Raw genomic sequence first — 22,442 nt, forward strand, 5'->3', positions numbered from 1 at the left:
ATCGTAGCATTAAAGCCAGGACCAACAGGCTCCAGGACAACTTCTTCCACCAGGCCATCAGACTGATTAATTCACACGGACACAATTGTATTTCTAAGCCATATTGACCGTTCTGTTGTACATCTTACTGTACATACTATTTATTATACATTACTATAAATTGCACATTGTACATTCAGACTGAGACATAACGAAAAGATTTTTACCCCTCATATGTATGTGAAGGATGTAAGAAATAAAGTCAATTCAATTCTTTTATCTAGTTTACAAAAAGTAAAGTTCATCTAATGCATTAATTGCTGCACTGGTAGTTATCACAATTCCTTGCGCTAAAGTAATGTTTCAACCCTTCGTATATAGATTTTGTTGAACCTTCTGCTCAAAAATAAGTTTATTTCATGGGTGCATAATAACATTAATGATGCACAACACAAAGAAAATTTGGTGCACTGAAACCCATTCACCTACTGCAGATGATTTTGGGAGTTAGTCCTCATGGATCATGCATTGTTAACATCTATAACTGGAAAAAGTATCCCAGAAGTACAGAGCACATAGGACAGGTACATGTCCGAGAAGTTGACTCAATCTTGGATTCAGCACGGAGTCCAGGAATTGCCTTGAAAGAAAGAGATGGGCTAACCCACCTGCATCACAAAGGTAAGTAAAAAGATTATTTCCACCTTTATTTTCTATTATTCGTGTTGACTATTAATTTTAGTTAGATTTGTTTTCAATTCAGTTTATTAATTTTAAGATTTTCTAAAGATATTTAAATGCATTTCTTCTACTGTTACATGCTTCTGATTTTGCTGTTGATGTAAAGATTTGCAAATTTTGGCACCATATCTCCGAAAGGTTCTGCTGGTTCTGGAGAGGGTCCAGAGGAGGTTCACGAGATTGATTCCGTGAATGAAAGCTGTAACATATGAATACCACTTGATGGTTCTGAGCCTGTACTCGCTGGAGTTCAGAATGATGAGAGGGGATCTCATTGAAAACTATGGAATATTGAAAGGCCTAGATAGAGTGGATGGGGAGAGGATGATTCCAACAGAGGGAGAAGTCCCGGACCAGACAGCATGACCTCAGATTAAGGACTTACCTTTAGAACAGAGATGAGGAGCAAGTTCATCAGCCAGAGGGTTGTGAATCTTGTGACAGATGCCTCCGGAGGTCAAATCATTGAGTATATTTAAAGAGCTTGATAGGTTTTTGATTAGTAAGGGCTTCAAGGGGAGAAGGCAGAAGAATGCTGTTGAGAGGGAAAATAAATCAGCATGATTGAATGGCAGAGCAGACTCAATGGGCCAAGTAGATTAAATCTGCTCCTATGTCTTATGGTCTCATGTTAGAAAGAGAATTGACAGCTTAGCCGAAGGCCACCTGAGGCTTTGACATTACTCATACCTGGGGTGGCTGCAACGCTGGGTCACTGGCAGGCACAGCCATAGGAACAGCATGAGGGCTGAATGCAAGTTCAAGGTACAGAATTGGTGCAAAGGGCAGTACATAAATGAACGTAGTTACTTTCATTGCATTCCATGAGATGTAATATTGGTGAACAGTTTTAAATCTCGTTTGAAGTATTCTCCTCACAATATTAATGATGATCCTTCACTAAGATGGTAGGCACTTGAACTGCACGGCCACTTCAGGTCCAATCAAAAGCATATCTGTTCACCCTCTACATCTTTTTTACGATCTTGGGTCACTCTGGATACTAAGAGCATCTAGTACTGCAGAACTATCCCATCAGCGAGTTAGGAACATAGAAAACCTACAGCACAATGCAGGCCCTTTGGCCCACACAGTTGTGCCGAACATGTCCCTACCTTAGAAATTACTCGGCTTACCTATAGCCCTCTATTTTTCTAAGCTCCATGTACCTATCCAAAAGTCTTTCTTTTCAAATCATTTTATTATTATTATCCAAAATTTACAAGAGTACATCGAAGTAAACAACACTTACAATGTCTCAAGAAAAAAAATATTATTACAAAGATCGAAAAAATTTTTGGTGATGAAAAAAAGAGAAAAAAACTACTGAGCAAGAAAAAGTGAGGAAAAAAACCCATTAGGTGTTCAACCTCGGAGCCATGCGTCATACAAAAGCTTCTAAAGATCAACATCAAACCGCCAGCAAAATGTAGCATACTGCAAGTCCAGTTCATTGGTTCTTTGGCAGTCCTGACAGCGGGAGTACTTCATTGCTTTGGTTGTGGCTAGGCCGAGACTGAAACCGCAGGCTTGCTTGTTGCAGCTGCCCAGGAGAGCAGATACCAAGGCGGTGTGGTGGAGCACTGGAATTGTACTGGGTTGAGTGCTGCCCTCTGGTGTCCGCTTGGTGCTGAGTCCAACATCCAATCGGTAGAAGAACAAGCTGAACTAGGACCACAGTCATGCCACTCAGGGACTAGGGCAAATATTTTTTTTCTTTGTGACTGTATGTTTTTCTGAAATTTGTGTTATTTGTGCTATGTGCCATGTGCTGTTAGTAACGTGTGTTGCACTTGGTCCCTGGCTGTTTTGTTTGGCTATATTCATGTATGATTGAATGAAAGTTAAACGTGAACGTGAACTGAAAATAAAGAAAAGAAGATCTTTTTAAAACTTACTAGATGAATCTTATAGCTGCATGAGTAGAATAAATGGTGTTCTACGGACTGACCCTGCATTCCATTTTCAGAGTCCATTTTGTTATAGAGAAAATACCCAATATAGTAACCATTCCTTCTACATTAATGTAATAAATGGTGTCGATGAGAACCAATTAACATGAAAGTCTATTCATTGTTTCACCCAACACACATAAAAGTTGCTGGTGAACGCAGCAGGCCAGGCAGCATCTCTAGGAAGAGGTACAGTCGACGTTTCGGGCCCAGACCCTTCGTCAGGACTAACTGAAAGAAGAGCTAGTAAGAGATTTGGAAGTGGGAGGGGAGGGGGAGATCCAAAATGATAGGAGAAGACAGGAGGGGGAGGGATGGAGCCAAGAGCTGGACAGTTGATTGGCACTGCCACATTACAATGATACAGTATCAGGCTGCCCCATGTTAACAACAGGAATTTTGCAGATGCTGGAAATTCAAGCAACACACATCAAAGTTGCTGGTGTATGCAGCGGAAGTTAGAGAAGTCGATTTTCATGCCATCAGGTTGGAGACTACCCAGACGGAATATAAGGTGTTGTTCACCAGCAACTTTGATGTGTGTTGCCCCATGTTATCTTGGTTAATAGATATCATTGCACAAGAATCAATAGAAGTGATTGTTTGTTCATTTCCAAAGCAAATCTCTTGACTGGCATCCCACTGAGAAAACGGCAGCCTGTGTCCTGAAGAGACAATGGTATCTGATTACTGTGGGGAGGTTTGGTGTGAATAGGATTTCTCAACACTGGTTCCATTCGAATCTATTAATATTTATAGGAGCTCGCTCTTATGTATGGGTATCTATAAATCAGGTGTTTATAACTGAGAAAGGACCTGTCTCTATTTTCAACATTTAACTACAACAGAACTGAACTTCCATTATGACATCCAATGCAGACCACTGCAATATTTTATGCATGTGACCGAGAAATGATTTCAACCCTTTTTTTATATACACACATTCTTTCTCTCACTCTCCTTTTTCTCCCTCTGTCCCTCTCACTATACTCCTTGCCTATCCTCTGGGTTTTTCACCCCCATCCCCCTTTTCCTCTCCCTTGGCCTCCTGTCCCATGATCCTCTCATATCCCTTTTGCCAATCACCTGTCCAGCTCTTGGCTCCATCCCTCCCCCTCCTGTCTTCTCCTATCATTTTGGATCTCCCCCTCCCCCTCCCCCTCCCACTTTCAAATCTCTTACTAGCTCTTCCTTCAGTTAGTCCTGACGAAGGGTCTCGGCCTGAAACGTCGACCGTACCTCTTCCTAGAGATGCTGCCTGACCTGCTGCGTCCACCAGCAACTTTGATGTGTGTTGCTCCACCCTATTTAACCTTTATTTCCTGGAAGATATTGAAGATTCAGGCACGCAATTAAAAGAGATTTATAATGGGTCTTGTCTGTACAAAGGTGCACTGATAGTAGTAAAACATAATTGAATTGAATTGACTTTATTTCTTACATCCTTCATGTACATGAGGAGTAAAAATCTTTATATTATGTCTCCATCTAAATGTGCAATGTGCAAACATAGTAATTTATAATAAATAGAACAGTCAATGTAACATAGAATACACTCAAATCAGCGTGAGTTCATCAGTCTGATGGCCTGGTGGAAGAAGCTGTCCTGGATCCTGTTGCTCCTGGCTTTTATGCTGCAGTACCGCTTCCCAGACGGTAGCAGCTGGAATAGATTGTGGTTGGTGTGACTTGGGTCCCCAGTGATCCTACACAAGCCATTACCGATCACTGAATTCTGCCATAGCATGTTCGCTTCAACCAACGTTGAGCAGGCTTTAAAACACTGTCCAATCCAGAACCAGAATGGAAGTCCAGAAACTTCACTCAGCTGTCTGCTGAAGTGGAATTGAATCTGGACCGCACCTGCGAAATCTATCCTGGGATTTGCATAGTAGGTCAGATCTCACTGACAGTTGACCAAACTACTGGCTTGCTGCACTCTATATGCTCGGGCATTCTTGACATCCACCCTCAAGTACTGCAGCACAGAGCCCTAGGTCCAGTGGTGATCAGATAAGGCCATTTGAGCAGAATTAGGCCATTTGGCCCAGCAAGCCTGCTCCAACATGCAATCATGGCTGATTAATATTTCCTATCAACCCCATTGACCTGCCTTCTCCCCATAACCTTTGTCATCCTAGCTGATAAGAACCTATCAATATTGGTTTAAATATACATTGCCTCCACTGCCATCTATGGCAATGAATTTCAGATTCACCACCCTCTAAAGAAATTCCTTTTCATTTCTGTTCAAAAGAGACATCCTGACATTCTTCAGCTGTGCCCTCTGGTTCTAGATTCGCCCACTATCCAAAACATACCCTTCACACCCTCGCTATCCGGGCCTTTTAATATTCAATAGGTTTCAATGAAATCCCCCCATTCTTCTAAATTCCAGTGACAACAGGCCCAGAGCTATCAAACACTCTTCATACGTTAACCTGTTCATTCCTGAGATCATTCTTGTAAACTTCCTGTGGACTCTTTCCAATGCCAGAACTTTCTTTCTTCTATAAGGGACCCAACATTGCCCACAATTTTCCAAAGGTGGCCTGACTAGTGCCTTATAAGGCCTCAGCATCGCATCCTTGACTTCGTATCCTAGACCTCTCGAAATGAACACTAACATTGCATTTGCCTTCCTTACCACCAAGCCCAAGTCCTTCTGCAGTCTGCCTGCTTTCTGCCTACCCCTCCACCTATCTTTGTACCTTGCCCACAAAACCATCAATTCTGTCATCTAGATTATTAACATATTACGTGAAAAGCAGCAGATCCAAGACTGACCCCTGTGGAACTCTGCTAGTCTCCGGCAGTCAACCAGAAAAGCCCCCCTTTATTCCCACTGTTTGCCTTCTGCCAGACAGCTAATCTTCTGCCCATACTAATATTTGTCTTGTAATACCATTGGCTCTTATCTTGTTTAGTAACCCTATGTGCAGTACCTTGTCAAAACCCTACGGAAAACTGAAGTGAACAACATCAACATTCTGCCTGTTATTTCCTCAAAGAATTCCAACAAATTTGTTCAGCAAGATTTCCTCTTAAGAAAACAATGCTGACTTCAGTCTTTTTTATTGTGTGTTTCTAAATACCCTGAAGTCTCATCTTTAATAATGGATTCTAAAATCCTCCCAACCACTGACATCAGGCTTACTGGCCTATAATGTCCTGTCTTTTGCCTGCCTCCCTTCTTAAAAAGTGGAGTGACATTTGCGATTTACCAGTCCTCCAGAACCATTCAAGAGCTCTCCTCATCTCTCAACAACTGAGAAAAGCATAAAATATGGGGAAACAGAACATTGGAGTGCATCTCTTATTAAACAGTATGGTAATAGGTTCATAGCCTTAATAAGTTATTGTAGTGCAAGTGAGTTAACAGTGAGAAACCAAACTCAATGAGAATGTGATAGTGGAGAAGCATTCTACTTTAACTATATAGTGTGGTTGCATTCTAGTTATGAAAATGAAATATGCAAATCAGAAGGTCTAATGGTCCAAGGGAAGGAAATTTACACTCAGTGGCTATTTTGTGAGGTGCTTCCTGTATCTAATAAAGTGGCCACCGATTGAATGCTCGTAGTCTACTGCTGCTGTAGCCCATCCACTTCAAGGCTCAATGCCTTATGCATTCAGAGATGTTCTTCTGGAACATATGGATTATTGCCACCTTCCTCTCAGCTTGAAGCAGTCTGTCCATTTTGCTCTGAACTCTCTCATTAACAAGGCATTTTACCCACAGAGCTACTGCTCACTAGATTTTTTTCTTGCTTTTTCCAACCATTCTCTATAATACTCTAGAGACTACTGTTCGTGAAAATCCTAGGAGATCAGAAGATTCTGAGGTACTCAAACCGCTCCATCTGGCACCAACAGTCATTCCATATTTCTTCCCCATTCTGATGTTTGGTGTGAAAAACAACTGACCTTCTTGATCATGTCTGCACGCTTTTATGAACATAGCTAAATTAAGTAAGTAGTGCAAAAAAAAAGTAGTGAGGTAGTATTCATGTGTTCATTGTCCATTCAGAATCAGCTGTTCTTGAATCATTGAGTGTGTGCCTTCAGTCTTCTGTACCTCCTCCCTGATGGTAACAATGAGTAGAGGGCATGTCCTGGGTGATGGGGGTCCTTAATGATGGACACAGACTTTTTGAGGCATTTCTCCTTGAAGATATCCTGGATACTAAAGAGCCTAGTGCCCATGATGGAGCTGACTAAGTTTACGTCTCTTTGCAGCTTACTTCGAACCTGTGCAGTAGCACCACCACCCCCAACAGCAGCCAGTGATGGAGGCAGTTAGCATGCTCTCCACGGTACACCTGCAGAAATCTGAGTGTTTTTGGTGACACGCCAAATCTCCTCAAAGAGTGAACTACCCAAGTCAAAAGATCCAATGATATAAAGGAAGCTCTAACTTTATCAAGGAAATTTAGTTAAGCAATTGTAAATTAAACCCAGAGTGAAAAGGGAGTTCACTTGCTGTGAACATGAAACAATTGTGTTACCACTAAAACCATCTGATATCGCAGTTCCTCCAGAGAAGGAAATCTATCATCTCCACCCAATCTAGACATAAGCATTTTCAGACTCATAACCATCTGATTAACATCAGGTTACATTGGGAAGATCAAACAGCTATTCCAACCAAACCACTTAGGGCTAGAAATTAAAAATACTGGTTTTACCAATAAGAGTATAAAAAGTGCTGTTATCGTAGAACACTTGTTCACTGCTGCCTGTATTGTTATAATACCTGCTTGTTGCCAGAATCTCCAGGTGTTTCAGGCTAATGCCTGCATTCATTTGAATGTCAGATCTGAACATTTAATTCCTGCCGTTTGTAATGACAGATAATCTACAGCAGAGCCAGTGCATCAGTTTCTATTAATCACCAATGAAAAATGTTCAATCTAATCCTTTAATGGCAAAATTCCAAGTGAAATAATGCATTTTCAAGCATTTTCTGAATCTATAAAATGTTTTAACACATTCCATAATTTACAACTTGATTTATTTTCAATGTTCTGAAAAATGATTCCGCTTGAAATGATTCTTCCATATTTTCTATTTCTTTAGAAATTCATTTGGTAAAGATCAAGGGTACCAATTACATGCAAAACCTCCATTGTTCAAACTGAATGCTTTCTTATGGCATCCCGGGATACAGGTAAGAATTTGCATTTCTGTCAGTTTGCAGCTATCCAGTCTGTATACGGTCTGCACGTTACCTTCTCTTAAGCATATCAATGAATTGGATGAGATTTCATGACAATCCAAAAATCCTGTTATTACGTATACCAGCTTTTATTTAAGATTTGTTCAATAAACTAAATCTATGCTCCTGGATGTAATGGTTGGACGTGGACTTGCCTTCCCCATCATGTTACCTGACCTTTGAACTCTTTGCATCCGTGCATATACGGTCAGTGGCCATTTAATTAGGTTGTTATTGTTGCTATTCCTCTCCAAGCCTTGCGGCTAATTGGGCAACAACCTCGCTGTTTCTATAGCATTTTTGTCTTTTTATTTTATGAGGCCAAGTTGCTAACTCAACATTCAACCCAGCACGGAAGGAAAGCGTGCAAGAAGCCGGCCAGATTCAAACCCAGGACCATTCGCCTCAAAGTCCGATGCTGATGCCATTTAATTAGGTACAAGAGTGAAACCTAGTGTGGTCTTCTGTTGCTGTAGACATTCACTTCAAAGTTTGATGAATCGTATGTTCAGACATACCTGTACGCACAACACTGTTATAACGCGTGGTTTTTTTTCCCCTTCTGTCAGCTTCAACCAGTCTGGCCATTCTCCTCTGACCTCTCTCATTAACAAAGCATTTGATCAACAAATCAGCCTCTCACCAGTTTTTTTTGTGTTTCGTACCACTTTCTGTAAACTCTAGAGACTGCTGGGCATGAAAAACCCAGGAGATGAGCAGTTTCTGCGATCTTCAAACCACCCCATCTGGTACCAACAATCATTCCCTGGTCAAAATCATTTAGGTCACATTTCTTCCCCATTCCAATGCTTGCTCTGAACAGCAACTGAGCCTCTTGACCACATCTGTATGCTTTAATGCAATTAGTTGCTGACACGATTGGTTGATATGACATTTGCATTAATGAGCTGGTGTACCGGGGCACTTAATAAAGTAGCTACTGAGTTATGTACTTGTGCATAAGATAAAAAAAACTTAACCTTGACTGCATTCTGGGAAGCTTTCATATTTAAAACTCAGAGATTAATGACCAGGTGCCCAAGGCAACACTGGCATATTTGAAAGACTCTGCAGAATAAACCTTACCAACTTCCATCAGCACTGAACAGCTATGGAAGCCACAGTTATAGGGAGGAGTGAGAATGGCATCAAGATATATAAAGTATAAATAAAGTATAAAGTATAAAAGATAAAAAAAAAAGCTGACAGCCAACCTGTGTTGGAATTGAGGGGAGAGAAAGAAGGCAGACATAAGCTTAGCCACATGAAGGCATAGGCAAGTCGATTATAGAATGCTCCTGAAGTTGGCTGCCAATATTATCCTTTGTTTTAAAGCACCTCATCCATTAAAAGTTATTACTATTTAGTTTATTTAATCTCTCTTGGCTTCTCTGTACACCAGAAGATTGAAGGACTTGTCAAATTGCTATGAGTGCTGTGTACGAGTCCCAGCACATCACAAGCAGTGACCACATCTAACAGCCCGCTACCTTCTCAGTGAACTGTATAGTTTGTACCTTTTATTTTATTCTGTCACCTTGAGAACTAGTTTGATTTGTGTGCCTTGTCAAGGTAACCTGCACCACCTAACTAAGAGAGAAGGCCACAACGATAATGAGAACTATCAAAGAATTTTAATAAAAACACAAAAGGACAAGCAGGAAGTCTCACATAGGTTATTTTGCTTTGATTTTCCATTGAAGGAAAGGGAAAAAATTCCTTCCAACAACCAAAAGTCCCATTAAAAATTTGAATTCTGTGATACCCCTGTGGCCACTTTATTAGGTACGCCTGTACACCTGCTCTTTAATGCAAATATCTAATCAGCCAATTATGTTGCAGCAACATACAGACAGGGTCAAGAGGTTCAGATGTTGTTCAGAACAAACATCAGAATGAGGAAGAAATGTAATGTAAGCGATATTGACCGTGAATGCATGTTGGTGCCAGATGGGGTGGCTTCAGTATCTCAGAAATTGCTGATCTAGAATTTTCATGCACAGCAGTCTCAAGACTTTACAGAGAACAATGCAAAAAACAAATAAACATCCAGTGAGTGGCAATTCAGTGGGACAAAAATGCCTTGCTAATGAAAGAGGTTGGAGGACAATGGCCAGACTGGTTAAGCTGACGGGAAGATGACAGTAACTCAAGTAACCACAATTTACAACAATGGTGCACAGAAGAGCATTTCTGAATGTACAACATCTTGAAACTTGAAGAAGAAGGGCTACAAGAGAGAAGACCACAAACATACACTCAATGGCCATTTTATTTACCCAAAAAAGTGGCTTCTGAGGGTATATGATCCAACACATCAAGAAAATGGCATTTAAATACATCCAAAGGTACTTACTTAGAAACCAGTGAAAATGCCTCGGAGCAGATAGAAGGGCAGGGGACTAACTTGACGAGAAAGTGGCCAAGAGCTGCTGGAAAATGGTCACTGGTAACTTTTTCGAGGACTGAAGTGAAGGTATTGACATCAGCTGCCTTAGAGTTCTGGTCTCCTCCTCCTGTGTCCAGAATATTCCCTCCATGAAGTATTAGGATAAGTACACGAATCTTGCACTTTCTCACATCCTGTTGGAACATAGCAACTTTGAAAAAGCGTACAACCAAGTGGGGATAAAAACCCGATAAGATTAACATAGAGTTTTGAAATTAAGTTGATTATTGGTGGACAGCAGTAAACGAACCAAATCATACTTGCGTTCTCCACATAGATTTTACATATGGTAAAGGAGATAAGTTTATATGCACTTCTTAAGGATATTCTGTGCTAATCACTTGTTTTCAAGTTTTAGTTTAATTGTTCTTCATCCATACACATGAATTCAGCCAAACGAAACAGCATTCCACTGGGCCAAGGTGCAAAACTCATTACCAACAGTCACACACAGCACAAGGCACGTATAGCACACATAGTTACAACAGCAGTAAAACATACAAAAATTAAGTAATATAGCCCAAGTCCCTGAGTAGGTGGCCTGTAGATTGATGTGCATGGGATGTTGTTGTGGAGAGACACTTCTGCAAGAACAAGCAGGCAGCAGTTCATCATCATGTGTTAGTGCAGCAACAGCCCAATGCAATCTAGTTTCTGTCCATTGGCACTTTCGTTTCAATAATTAACACAATCTCACCCCTTCATTTTGGGAAGCTGCTTAACAGTGGATTGAACTATAAGATCAGAGACAGAGATCTACTCTGTGTTTCATTCAAAATACAGAATTCTCAATTTCTGAATGTCACTCCGATACAAACAAAAGACCCCGAAGATCGTTTTATCCTGGGATTCTTAATCTGGTTGATGGTTGTGGATCCAAATGGTAAACAATGTATATATAACTTGTCCAGGTGAAAATTACCTCATTGATATTGATTGTATGTGAAACCAACTCCCTAAGCCAACAAACTAATATTTGCAACTCTTCCTTTGCTATTTCTGATCAAAATAGAACCTCAGCTAACATAGCATCACTTATCCATTTACATAATTAATCATAAATATTTGCAAGCTTAAGATTTCAGTGAGATGCCCTTTCATTGTCCATTAAGAACAGCTTCTCCTACCAGATGAAAAATACAAACTAGACACAAAGATGAATTAAGTCAACACTGATTTATTTTGGTTGCATTGTATTTGGCTTTATTTCCCTGTCTGTAACTTAATTGCACTGCCTTTATAAAACAAAACTATGTGCGTTCTCAATTACTCGCTAATTTCCATTGGGAAGTGGGATCCTATTCATTATGGCAGGAAATCGATTAACTATTTTTGTGAGTTGAGCTACTTGTTTACAGTCATCAAGGTGCAGTTTTTAAGCACCAGGGAACTGAATAATTTCCATATTAATTCTAAATCATTGTGTGGCCTCATCATAATCATTTGTTTGCTTCATTAGAACAAGTTCATTTTAAGTATAACTTCACAGACAGAGGTCAACGTAGGTACTGTAACTCTATTTGAACTTGGCTTTTCCACACTAGTTTTTCCTACTCATTTTCTCCCTAATTTCAAATATATAGTTAAAGCAATGAAAAATCAAATAGTGATTATCAATTCAGTGATTATGCAAAGTGCACTTCTCTACCACATTATCCTACAACAACCTAACTCTCCCCAGTACTTGAAACAACTACACTTTAGAAGTATTTTCTGAAGAGTGTCTGAAGAAACATCAACAAATCATAAAAGTTCACTTGATAAAGGATAGCATTTCCCCAATCTGTCTACGCTGACTCACTTGCAATCCAGTCCTTTGGTCAGTTTATTACCTGCAATTTCAATACTTTTCTTGAAGTACACCTCTCAAATAAGAAGTATTTCCACTTCCAATGTATCTACTTTTCCTTTAAACAAATATCATGCACTTTACTTCAATAATCCCTTTATGCAAGACTTTCCAAGCTTCCATAACTTTCATCTAGTATCTTCCCTCATACACATAAGTGGCAATTTTAAACTGATGATCCCTTTTTTCTCCTGCCTCCTAAACCAAAGAAAAATTGTCTGAATTTTGTGTAGCAATCAGAACTGTTGATTTAACTTCTGTATCCTTGTTTAAAAGCATATACTTATTTAAGATTACATACCTCTGAATCCTCTGGTCCCTCTATGCTGCCTTGGGTAGGGCATCCCTGCCTACTGAGAGAATCTCTGTATGCATCCCCTGCAAAAAAAATAGGTACAGTTTTCTCAATTTGACTTGGGTGCAAGTGACAAACTTATCTCACAATCCTAATGAATTCATGTTGTAAATTAATAGGTTGAAGCCCATTTAAAATGGAGCAATTCTAAAGTACAATATGTTGTACTATTGTATCAGACATTTATTTTTCATGAGCACCCAGACCTATTGGTGTTCGTCAAATTCTTGACAGGTGTCATGTATCTGTGATGTTGATCTGTCACTGAGGCAGCTCTCTCATCTCAGGCCCAGACTATGTTCACAAAAATCCCATCTAATTTTGACTAGGTGAAAAGATACAGAGATATTTCAAGGTTAAGTGGTATTTACATATCTATATTCAACTCTATGGAGAAATTTCATAAGGGATGCAGTATTTAAGCAGAGTTTCTGTGGGATTGTCACACAACTACTCAACAACAGTCATCAGGAATGCTGTCCACAGAGTTATCATCAGCTTGCCTATCTGCTTTTCAAAGAGTGGACCAGAATTTCCCTTCTGCATAAAATATTCCACTACATTTTCATAACTAATATATTCTCTTCATCTAACGGAACACTCGACCTGTGCCTCTTTAAGCAATGGCTGCTTCTATTTACCAAGTTGCAATCCCAGAAACCAATGTTTAATTCATAGAGGACAATAGAGTCAAGCAGCAGTGGATTATTGGGAAGAAAAAAAAATGCTTCAGGGTGAAGTGTTGATTAGGGAAAGGAAGAACAATTCAGCAAAAATTGAAAATTATTGAATAGACCTGACATTTAACATTTTATCTCAACCTAAATTAGCCCTGAAGTAAAATATCCTTGGCAACCTTCGCCTATTGAACTCAATAAATCCTGGTAATAATTAGATATTGCACTTCTCCCCGGTGATTCAGTTTAAAGTACCTTTAAGCTCCAGATCTACACATTCGAAACTTATCTGCTCAGAATTGTATCCATTCTACCCCCTGAAGGATGCTGTTGTGAATCTTTAACAAACATGGCACTGACGTAATGGGCCAAAGGATCTCCTCGGGAGTTGTCATAATTCTGCAGTTTTACAAGTGTTGTCATACACACAGTTCTATCATTGACATGCTTTCCATGTCTCCAGCCTCTTTTTGCATGAATTCAAGAGACACCATAATGATTTAATAAGGACTAGTTTGAAGTACTTGTAAGAGCAGTTGGAAATGACACAATGTGTACAAAATTATAAGCAAAAGAGGATACTTTCAAAGCTCATACAATTTCAAATGCCCTGCTTTCTGAGATAACAGCATACATTTAAAATGTACTTACTTCTGTTTGTTGTTTGCAACAATACTAGGCACAGTCACTATTTACCAACTGGATTAAAGTAGTGGAGGTTATCATATTAGGTTGTGGATGAAAAGCAGCATTAGAGAGCATAATAGGCAAAAATGCGGCAATGCATGAGTGAATAAATATATTTGTAAAAATTAATCTATGTATGAACAATTCTGTCCAATATGGAACATAGCACATTCCTGCATAGTACAGGTCCTGCAATCCATGATGTTGTGTTGACCTTTTAACCTACTCTAAGATCAATATATCCCTTCTCTTCCCCATAACCCTCCATTTTTCTTTCATCCATGAGCCTATATCAGAATCTCTCTAATGTATCTGCCTCTACCACCATCCCTGGTAGCACATTCCACATACCAACAACTCACAGTGTAAAAAATCTACCTCCGACATCTCACCTATACATTCCTCCAATCACCTTAAAATTATATACCCTCATATTAGTTATTTGCTCCCTGGTAAAATGTCTCTGGCTGTCTACTTTATCTATGTCTCTTATCATCTTGTATACCTCTATCAAGTCACCTCTCATCCTCCTTCGCTCCAAAGAGAAAAGCTCCTGCTCACTCAGGATGTCCCCATAAACCTTGCTCTCTAATCCAGACAGCATCTCCCTCAATACTCTCTAAAAATTCCATCCTATAAAGAAGCAATCAGAGCTCAACAAAATACTCCAAGTGTGGTCTAACCAGAGTTTTAAAACTTGCAAAATTACCTGATGGCTCTTGAATTCGATTCCCCATAAAATGAAAGCCAACATTCCATCTGTCTTCCTAACCACCCAAAAGTTTATGCAGCAACTTTGAGAGATCTACGGACATGAACCCCAAGATCCTTCTGTTCCTTCGCACTTTTAAGAATCCTGCCAATAACCTTGCACTCTAACTTCAAGTTCAGCTGTCAAAATGTGTCACCGCACTTTTCCAGGTTGAACTCTGTCTGCCATCTCTCAGCTCTGCTCTGCATCCTATCAATGTTCTGCTGTAATCTACAATAAACTTCTTCACTATCCACAATACTAACTACCTTTGTCATTCAAAGATTTACTAATCCATCCTTCCACTTCTGCATCCAGGTCATTCACAAAAATCGCAAAGAGCAAGGGTCTGGGAACAGATTCCTGCAGAACACCACTGGTTACCCATCTCCAGGCAGAGTACTCTCCATCTACTACCAACCCCTGCTTTCTGTAAGTAAGCACGTTCTGAATCAATTCAGCCAAGTTTCCCTGGATCCCATGCCTCCTGACTTTCAGAAGGAGCCAATCATGAGTAATGCCTTACTAAAATCCATATACACCACATCCACTGCTCTACCTTCATCAATTTGTTTTGACACTTACTCAAAAAATTGAATCAGGCTTGAGAGGCATGACCTGCCAATCACAAAGCCATGCAGACTAACCCTAATCAAACTACATTTGTCCAAATGCTCATAAATCCTGTCTCTAAGAATCCTCTCCAATAGTTTTCCCATCACTGATGTAAGACTTACTTGTCTATAATTCCGAGGGTTATCCCTATTTCTGTTCCTGAATGAAGGAGCAGCATTTGCCACACTCCAAGTGGCCAGTGAAGATGCAAAGATCCAAAATTGCAGCAATCTCTTCTCATGGTTCCCATAGTAACCTGGGATATAATGCATCTGGCCCCGGGGATTTATCTATCCTAATGCTTTTCAAAAGATCCAGCACATCTTCTTTCTTAACATCAACAAGTTTTAGCATATTAGCCTGTTCTGTGCTGTCCACATATTCATCAAGATCTCTCTTAGTGGTGAATGCTGAGGCAAAGTATTCATTTAGGACTTCCCCCACCTTTTCCAACTCCAGGAACATGTTCCCTCTCTCATCCCTGATCAGTCATACTATCATTCTAGGCATTCTCCTCTTCTTAAGAGTATGTGTAGAACATTTTGGGTTTTTTCCCATAACTCTACTCGCCAAGGCCTTCTCGTGTCCCCTTCTAGCTCTCCTATGTCCATTCTTAAGTTCCTTCCTGGCATACCTATAACTCCCAAGAGCACCGTCTGATCCTTAAAATCTAAGGATGCTTCTTTCTTCCTCTAGATTAGATATTCCTCATCTCTTATCAATCATGGTTCCTTCACCTTACCATCCTTTCCTTGCCTCAATGGACACACCTATTCAGAACCCAATGTGTGTACTCCCTAATTAATCTCCACATTTCTGTTGTGCATTTCCCTGAGTAAATCTGTTCCTGATTTATGCTCCCAAGTTCCCCAATTCTTCAGCTACACTTTCAACTGCCCTATCCTCATTGGCATATAACATAGGCAGCAATCCAGAAATTATTAACCTTAAAGTCCTGCTTTTCAGCTTTCTTCCTAGATCTCTACGTTCTCTCTTCAGGACGTCATCCATTTTCCTACCTGTGTTGTTGGTAGCAATACAGATCATGACTCCTGATTGCTCACCCTCCCCCTTTAGAAAGTTGTGGATCCAGTCTGAGCTGTCCCCAACCCTGGCACCTGAGAGGCAACATACCATCAGAGAGTCTCTATTAAGTTCACAAAATCTCCTTTCTGTTCCCTTAACTGATGAATCCCCAATAATCACTGCTCTCCTCCGCTCCTCTTCCTCCCCTTCAGAGCCACAGATGCTGAATCAGTGCCAGAGACCATAGAATCATAGAAACTACAGCACAGAAACAGGCCTTTTGGCCCTTCTTGGCTGTGCTGAACCATTTTTTGCCTAGTCCCACTGACCTGCACATGGACCATATCCCTCCATACACCTCCCATCCATGTATCTGTCCAATTTATTCTTAAGTGTTAAAAAAGAACCCGCATTTACCACCTCGTCTGGCAGCTCATTCCATACTCCCATCACTCTCTGTGTAAAGAAGCCCCCCCCAATGTTCCCTTTAAACTTCTCCCCCCTCACCCTTAACCCATACCCTCTGGTTTTTTTCTCCCCTTGCTGTTCGCTGTGGCTATCCCCTTGTAGATCATCACCCGCAAAGGTATCTAAAGTGATAAACCTTTTATTAAGGGGAATGACCACGGGATGCTCTGTACTATCTACCTATTCCCTTTCCCACTCCTGACAGTCACCCAGCTACTTGTCTCATGCAAGTAGGTGTGACTATCTCCCTGTAGGTCCTACCTATCACCTCATTATCCTAAATGAACTGAAGGTCATCCAGCTCCAGCTCCAATTCCCTAACATGGTCCATAAAGAGCTGCACCAAGATGCTCTTCTTGCAGATGTAATAATCAGGGAGACTGGAGTTCTCCCAGATCTTCCACATCTTGCATGAGAAGCACACTACTGACCTGGGATCCATTCTTGCTATTCTAGCTAGGCATTAGAAAAGAAAGAAACAACAATTTGACAGAAACTTCACCCTCGCCTCTGCCTCTTCTCATTGAAGCCACTTGAGCCAGAACTTCGGTTCCCCACTCTAACTTTGTCTCACTCCAACAACGGATGCTCCACCTAAACCTAACTTCCTTTTATTGACCTTTGCAAAGCACCTAACCACCCAAATGATCTCAATCTCCACAGAAACTCTTGATAGGCCATACTCATGGAATAAGGATGCAAATTGTGCAGAAGATTTTGGTAAATTGCTTTCTTTTTCTCATTACATGTACCAAAATACATTAGAAAAGCTGTTTTGAATCCCATCCACACAGATCACTTCATCAGATAACTGCTCTGAGGTAGCACGAGGGAAAACAATAACAGAATAACAGAATGCAGATTAAGGTGCCGCATTTATAGAGAAAGTGCAGTGCAGGCAGACAACGGCACACTTGAGTAGTGGTTAACACAACACATTACAGTAACAGCAATCTGGGTTCAATCCCCACCACTGTCTGTGAGGAGTTTGTACGTTCTCCCCACGACTACGTGAGTTTCCTCCAGGTGCTCCAGTTTCCTCCCACAGTCCAAAGGTATACCAGTTGGGAGGTTAATTGTTCATTGTAAATTGTCCCATCCTTAGGCTAGGGTTAAATGGGGGGTTGCTGGGTGGTGCACCTCGAAGGGCTGGGACAGCCTATTCTGCACTATTTGTCAATAAATGAATAACTCAATTTTTAAAAATATACAGTAAGGTGCAAGGCTACAAGTTAGATTGTGAGGCCCCGAGTTATTATAAAAGGCCATCGCTCAATACCACTAATAAGAGCAGAGTAGAAGCGGTGATTGAGCCTGGTTGTAACGCTTTCAGGCTTTTGTGCCTCCTGCCCGATGGCAGGGGTCAGGAGAAGAGAAAACACCTATATGCTGGCTGGTTTACCAAGACAGTGAGAAATGTAGGCATAGCCTATGGAGTAGAGGCTGATTTCTGTAATGTACTGAGCTGCGTCCAGAATTTCCTGTAGTTTCTCCAGGTCCCAGGCAGAGCAGCTGCCCAATAGGATGCTTTCTATAAAAACTGGAGAAGGTTAAAGGGGACATGCCGAATTTCTATAGCCTCTTGAGAAATTAGAGGAACTGGTGTAGCTTTTCTAGGCTATGGTTCAACTAGGACAGCCTTTTTGTGATGTTCAATGCTGGCAACCTCAACACTGCTGATGTAAACAGATACCCCCTTTCCTGACATTAATTCAGGGAACTACTGTTGTCATCAAGTTTAAGCAGCCAATCATACTTAAAAAAGTTCAGAGACACCAAACAAAGAAGGAAAAAGCATGACTGTCAACTAAACTTTTAAAGATATTTGAAAAGTAGAGAATAAAGTCATAACTATAATCCAAAAATAAAATACTCCAGATGCCAAAAAGTATAATTCAGCAAATACGTAGCAGACCAGTCAGTATCTGTGGAGAGAGATTCAAAGTTAAGATTTTTGATTGATCAGTTCTCATTAAAATTGTATAAGACTGATAATAAGGTTGCAGCTAAAATATCAAACAAAAACAGAATTTGAAATCATATTGCTTTATTTATCTGGGAAAATTACACGCCCACATGTATCAAATTTTCTTTTATTGGTCTAATGAGTTGTCTAATAGTAATTACAATGTGATAACTCATTAAAATATCACTCACTAATAGGTTGTGTATATGAGAATAGAAATGCTGTTAGATTACTTGGCAGATTTACAAAAAAGAGACGTCAATCAGTAATAACATTCCATCAGTTAATTGAAAGCAATTACGTTATTTTAATGCAAGTAACAACTGCTATAAACTCCAGTCTTGTGATGATTTTTAGACCCGAAATGCTTATTGAACATGTGTCTAAACACTAACTTTGACTGTAATTGTATTGCAAAACAAAATCATCCAGTGTCAGAGGAGAGACAGAGATGAAAATGAAATGGAAACTCCTTGAAGAGAAATTGGTGAGAGTGGTGCGGACAGCCCAGCACATCTGTAGATATGAACTTCTCACTGTTCGGGACATTTACAGAGACTGGTGTGTTAAAAAGGGCCCAAAGGATCATTGGGGACCAGAGTCACCCCAGCCACAAACTGTTCCAGCTGCTACCATCCAGGAAATGGTGAAGTAGCATAAAAGCCAGGACCAACAGGCTCCAAGACAGCTTCTTCTACCAGGCCATCAGACTGATTAATTTATGCTGACACAACTGTATTTCTATGTTACATTGACCGTCCTGTTGCACATACTATTTATAATAAATTACTATAAGTTGCACATTGCACATTTGGATGGAGACGTAACATAAAGATTTTTACTCCTCATGTATATGAAGGATGTAAGTAATGAAGTTAGTTTAATTTTCACAGGGATCCTTAACTCTTAGAATGAAGACTCCTGGAGGAGATATTTCACAGGGGTGCCTAATTCTTGTTTTAACTTATTTTTTTTTTGCTAGTCTAAATGCACATCCCATCAGTCAAATTACCTCCAAGAAAAACAAATAATTATTTTTCCTCATAGTTAATTCCAAGCACATTGAAGCCACATTTCAGCTAAAGTGGAAAACATTATATGTCCGTGGTGATCTGTGTCAGATATTCTCATTTGTACAGCTGACACGGTCCTGGTCCTGATGGGATGCATCCTGGGCTATAGAGAGTACGGCGGAAGTTGAAGCAGATGTGTTTGTAATAATTAACCAAAAATCTATGGAATCTGGGCAGGTCCTGGTGCTTTGAAAGTCAGTGAATGTCATGATACTGTTTAAAAAAGGATGTTGGCAAAAAAGCAGGCAGCTATAGGCCTATTAGCTTAACGTCTGTAGTCAAGAGAATGCTTGTTAAGGAAGAAAGAGTGAGACAACTGGATAGAAATTGTTCAATCAGACAGACACAGCATGATTTCATAAAGGGCAAGTCTGGCTTGAGAAACCTACTGGAGTTCTTTGAGGATTATAATGAGTGCAGTGGATAGAGGAGAATAGGCAGCTATTGTATACTTGGATTTCCAGAAGGCATTCAATAAGTTGCCATATAAAAGACTTATGCATAGAGTTGGGGATAATGTATTAGCATCAATAGAGTATTGGTTAACTAACAGAAGGCAAGGAGTTTGGATAAATGGTTTTTTCCCTGGTTGGCAGTCAGTGGTGAGCAGAGGGACACAGGGGTTGGTGCTAGAACCACAACCGTTCATGATATACATTAACAATGTCGAAGAGGGGACCAAATGTAGTGTATCTACGTTTGCCAATAACACTAAATTGATTGGAAAAGCAATTTGTACAGATAATGTGAAGCGTCTGCAGAGAAATATAAATAGGTTAAGTGTGTAGGAAATGGTCTGGCAGATGGAATGCTGCAAAGGTAAAAGGGAGTTCATTCACTTTGGAAGGAAAAATAGAAGATCAATTTATTATTTAAATTGTGAAAGAGGCACTTGGGAGTGCTTGAGTTTGAATCATAAAATGTTAAGGCAAATGGAATGTTGGCCTTCATTGCTCAAGGGATTGAACTTGACAGCAGGGAGGTTATGCTGCAACTGTACAGGATACTGGTGAGGCTGTACCTGGAGTACTGCAACCTTACTTGAGCAAAGAGATACTGGCCTTAAATGCAACACAGAGGAGGTTCAACAGGGTGATTCTGGAGTTGAGGAGGTTAGTCTAAGAGCAGAGAATGAGTCACCAGGGACTAACTTCACTGGAGCTCAGAAGAATGAGAGGGCATCTTATAGAAACATATAAAGCTATGAAAGGGATAGATAGAGGCAGAAAAGTTGCTTCCGCCGGTAAGTGAGAGATGAGGAGGAACTACTTTTCCCAGCGAGTCAGGGATCTCTGGAATTCTCTGCCCAGAGGAGCAAAAGAGGCTATCTCATTAAATATACTCAAGACACAATTAGATACATTTTTGCACTTCAGGAGAATTCAGGGTTATGGGGAAAAGACAGGTAGATGGATCTGAGTCTACAGACAGATATGCCATAATTGTATTAAAATGAATCATATTGACTGTGGACTTTTTCAGACTTACAGTTTTTATATTCTGTGTGTTTCGCCCATTCCTTTCCATTTTGTTGTGCGAGGGGAGGGGGTTTGTGGGTTGATGTTCTTGTTCCATTCTCTGCACGGAAAGGGGGGGGGTTTTGGAGATTGATGATTGGGATGCCGTTCTTTCTTTGTGCAGGGGGTGGGTTTGATGTTTCTCTCAGAAGTACTTTCATGTTCTTTCCTTGTTCCGTGGCTAGTTGGGAAAGATGAATCTCAAAGTTGTATGTGGATACATACTTTGATAATAAGTTAACCTTTGACCCTCTAAAACTTTGAATGTCACAGATGAGTCAAATAGCCTACCCTTCCTCCTATTTCTTATGTTCCTATGTATTAGTGCTGTAATGAGTGATTTATTCTAAATAACATCCAATATTTAAGAAGAGAGAACAGCTCCATTACTTAAAACCATTATGATGATGAAATTGCTTCGCTCATAGAGATAACAGAAGAGCTTTAGGCTAGGATGCTTGAAACAAAGGCAGCCACATTTTCTAAACGGAGAGAGCCTTCAAACTACAAAAGCACAAAGAGCACAGACTTTCACTAAAATTTAAATGTGGCTTCTTTTGCAATTTTCCTATTAATCAGATGTACTTTATCCATCCGTGGATATTTCCAAATGAACCATGAAACTTAAGGAAGGTCATCGTACTCAATGCACCTGAATCACCACAGCCGCAACCCACACTCCTTGCAGAGAGATTCAGTCCACATACAGAGTTCACCAAAAGCTGGTAGACTGGTACAACTTAGTTAAAAAGTTGATAAATACTGGATCTCAAGACAGCTGGAATGTTAACCAGTCTAAGTTGTTTGAGGCTACATCTGGAGAAATGCATCATTAAAAATGATAATTTTAGTTCTTACCTAAGTGATTAATGATGCTCAATAAAAAGACATTCATGTTTATCATCTTGCACTAGCTAGAACAAATGGATATACTTTACTCAAAAGGGAAATGTGGTACTTTTAAAGTAGATACAATAAAATAACAATATTGCAGCATCATACTCTAAATTCAACAAAATGATTCCTGGACTAAAAGAGCTATGTGAGCTCAGATAGTTTGCATTTCTCTGAATGCAGTGGGGGAAGATCTGATTAATATCATACATTTGGGTAAGATCT

The 22,442-nt window shown here is 40.1% G+C and overlaps 1 protein-coding gene across 9 annotated transcripts in view; it reads right to left on the reverse strand.

Moving 5' to 3' along the window:
• Positions 1 to 22,442, reverse strand: part of LOC134336931 (membrane-associated phosphatidylinositol transfer protein 3-like) — a 661,054-nt gene that overhangs the window by 233,917 nt on the left and 404,695 nt on the right. For all 9 annotated transcript variants that reach the window (XM_063031601.1, XM_063031602.1, XM_063031598.1 and 6 more), the window contains 2 exons: positions 12,490 to 12,566; positions 10,247 to 10,473 (listed from right to left, as the gene is read on the reverse strand). In XM_063031601.1, coding sequence (XP_062887671.1) covers positions 10,247 to 10,473; positions 12,490 to 12,566 — 304 coding nt within the window. The remainder of the gene's footprint in view (positions 1 to 10,246; positions 10,474 to 12,489; positions 12,567 to 22,442) is intronic.

Source organism: Mobula hypostoma, chromosome 23, assembly GCF_963921235.1.
Source record: "Mobula hypostoma chromosome 23, sMobHyp1.1, whole genome shotgun sequence".
Lineage (NCBI taxonomy): Eukaryota > Metazoa > Chordata > Chondrichthyes > Myliobatiformes > Myliobatidae > Mobula > Mobula hypostoma.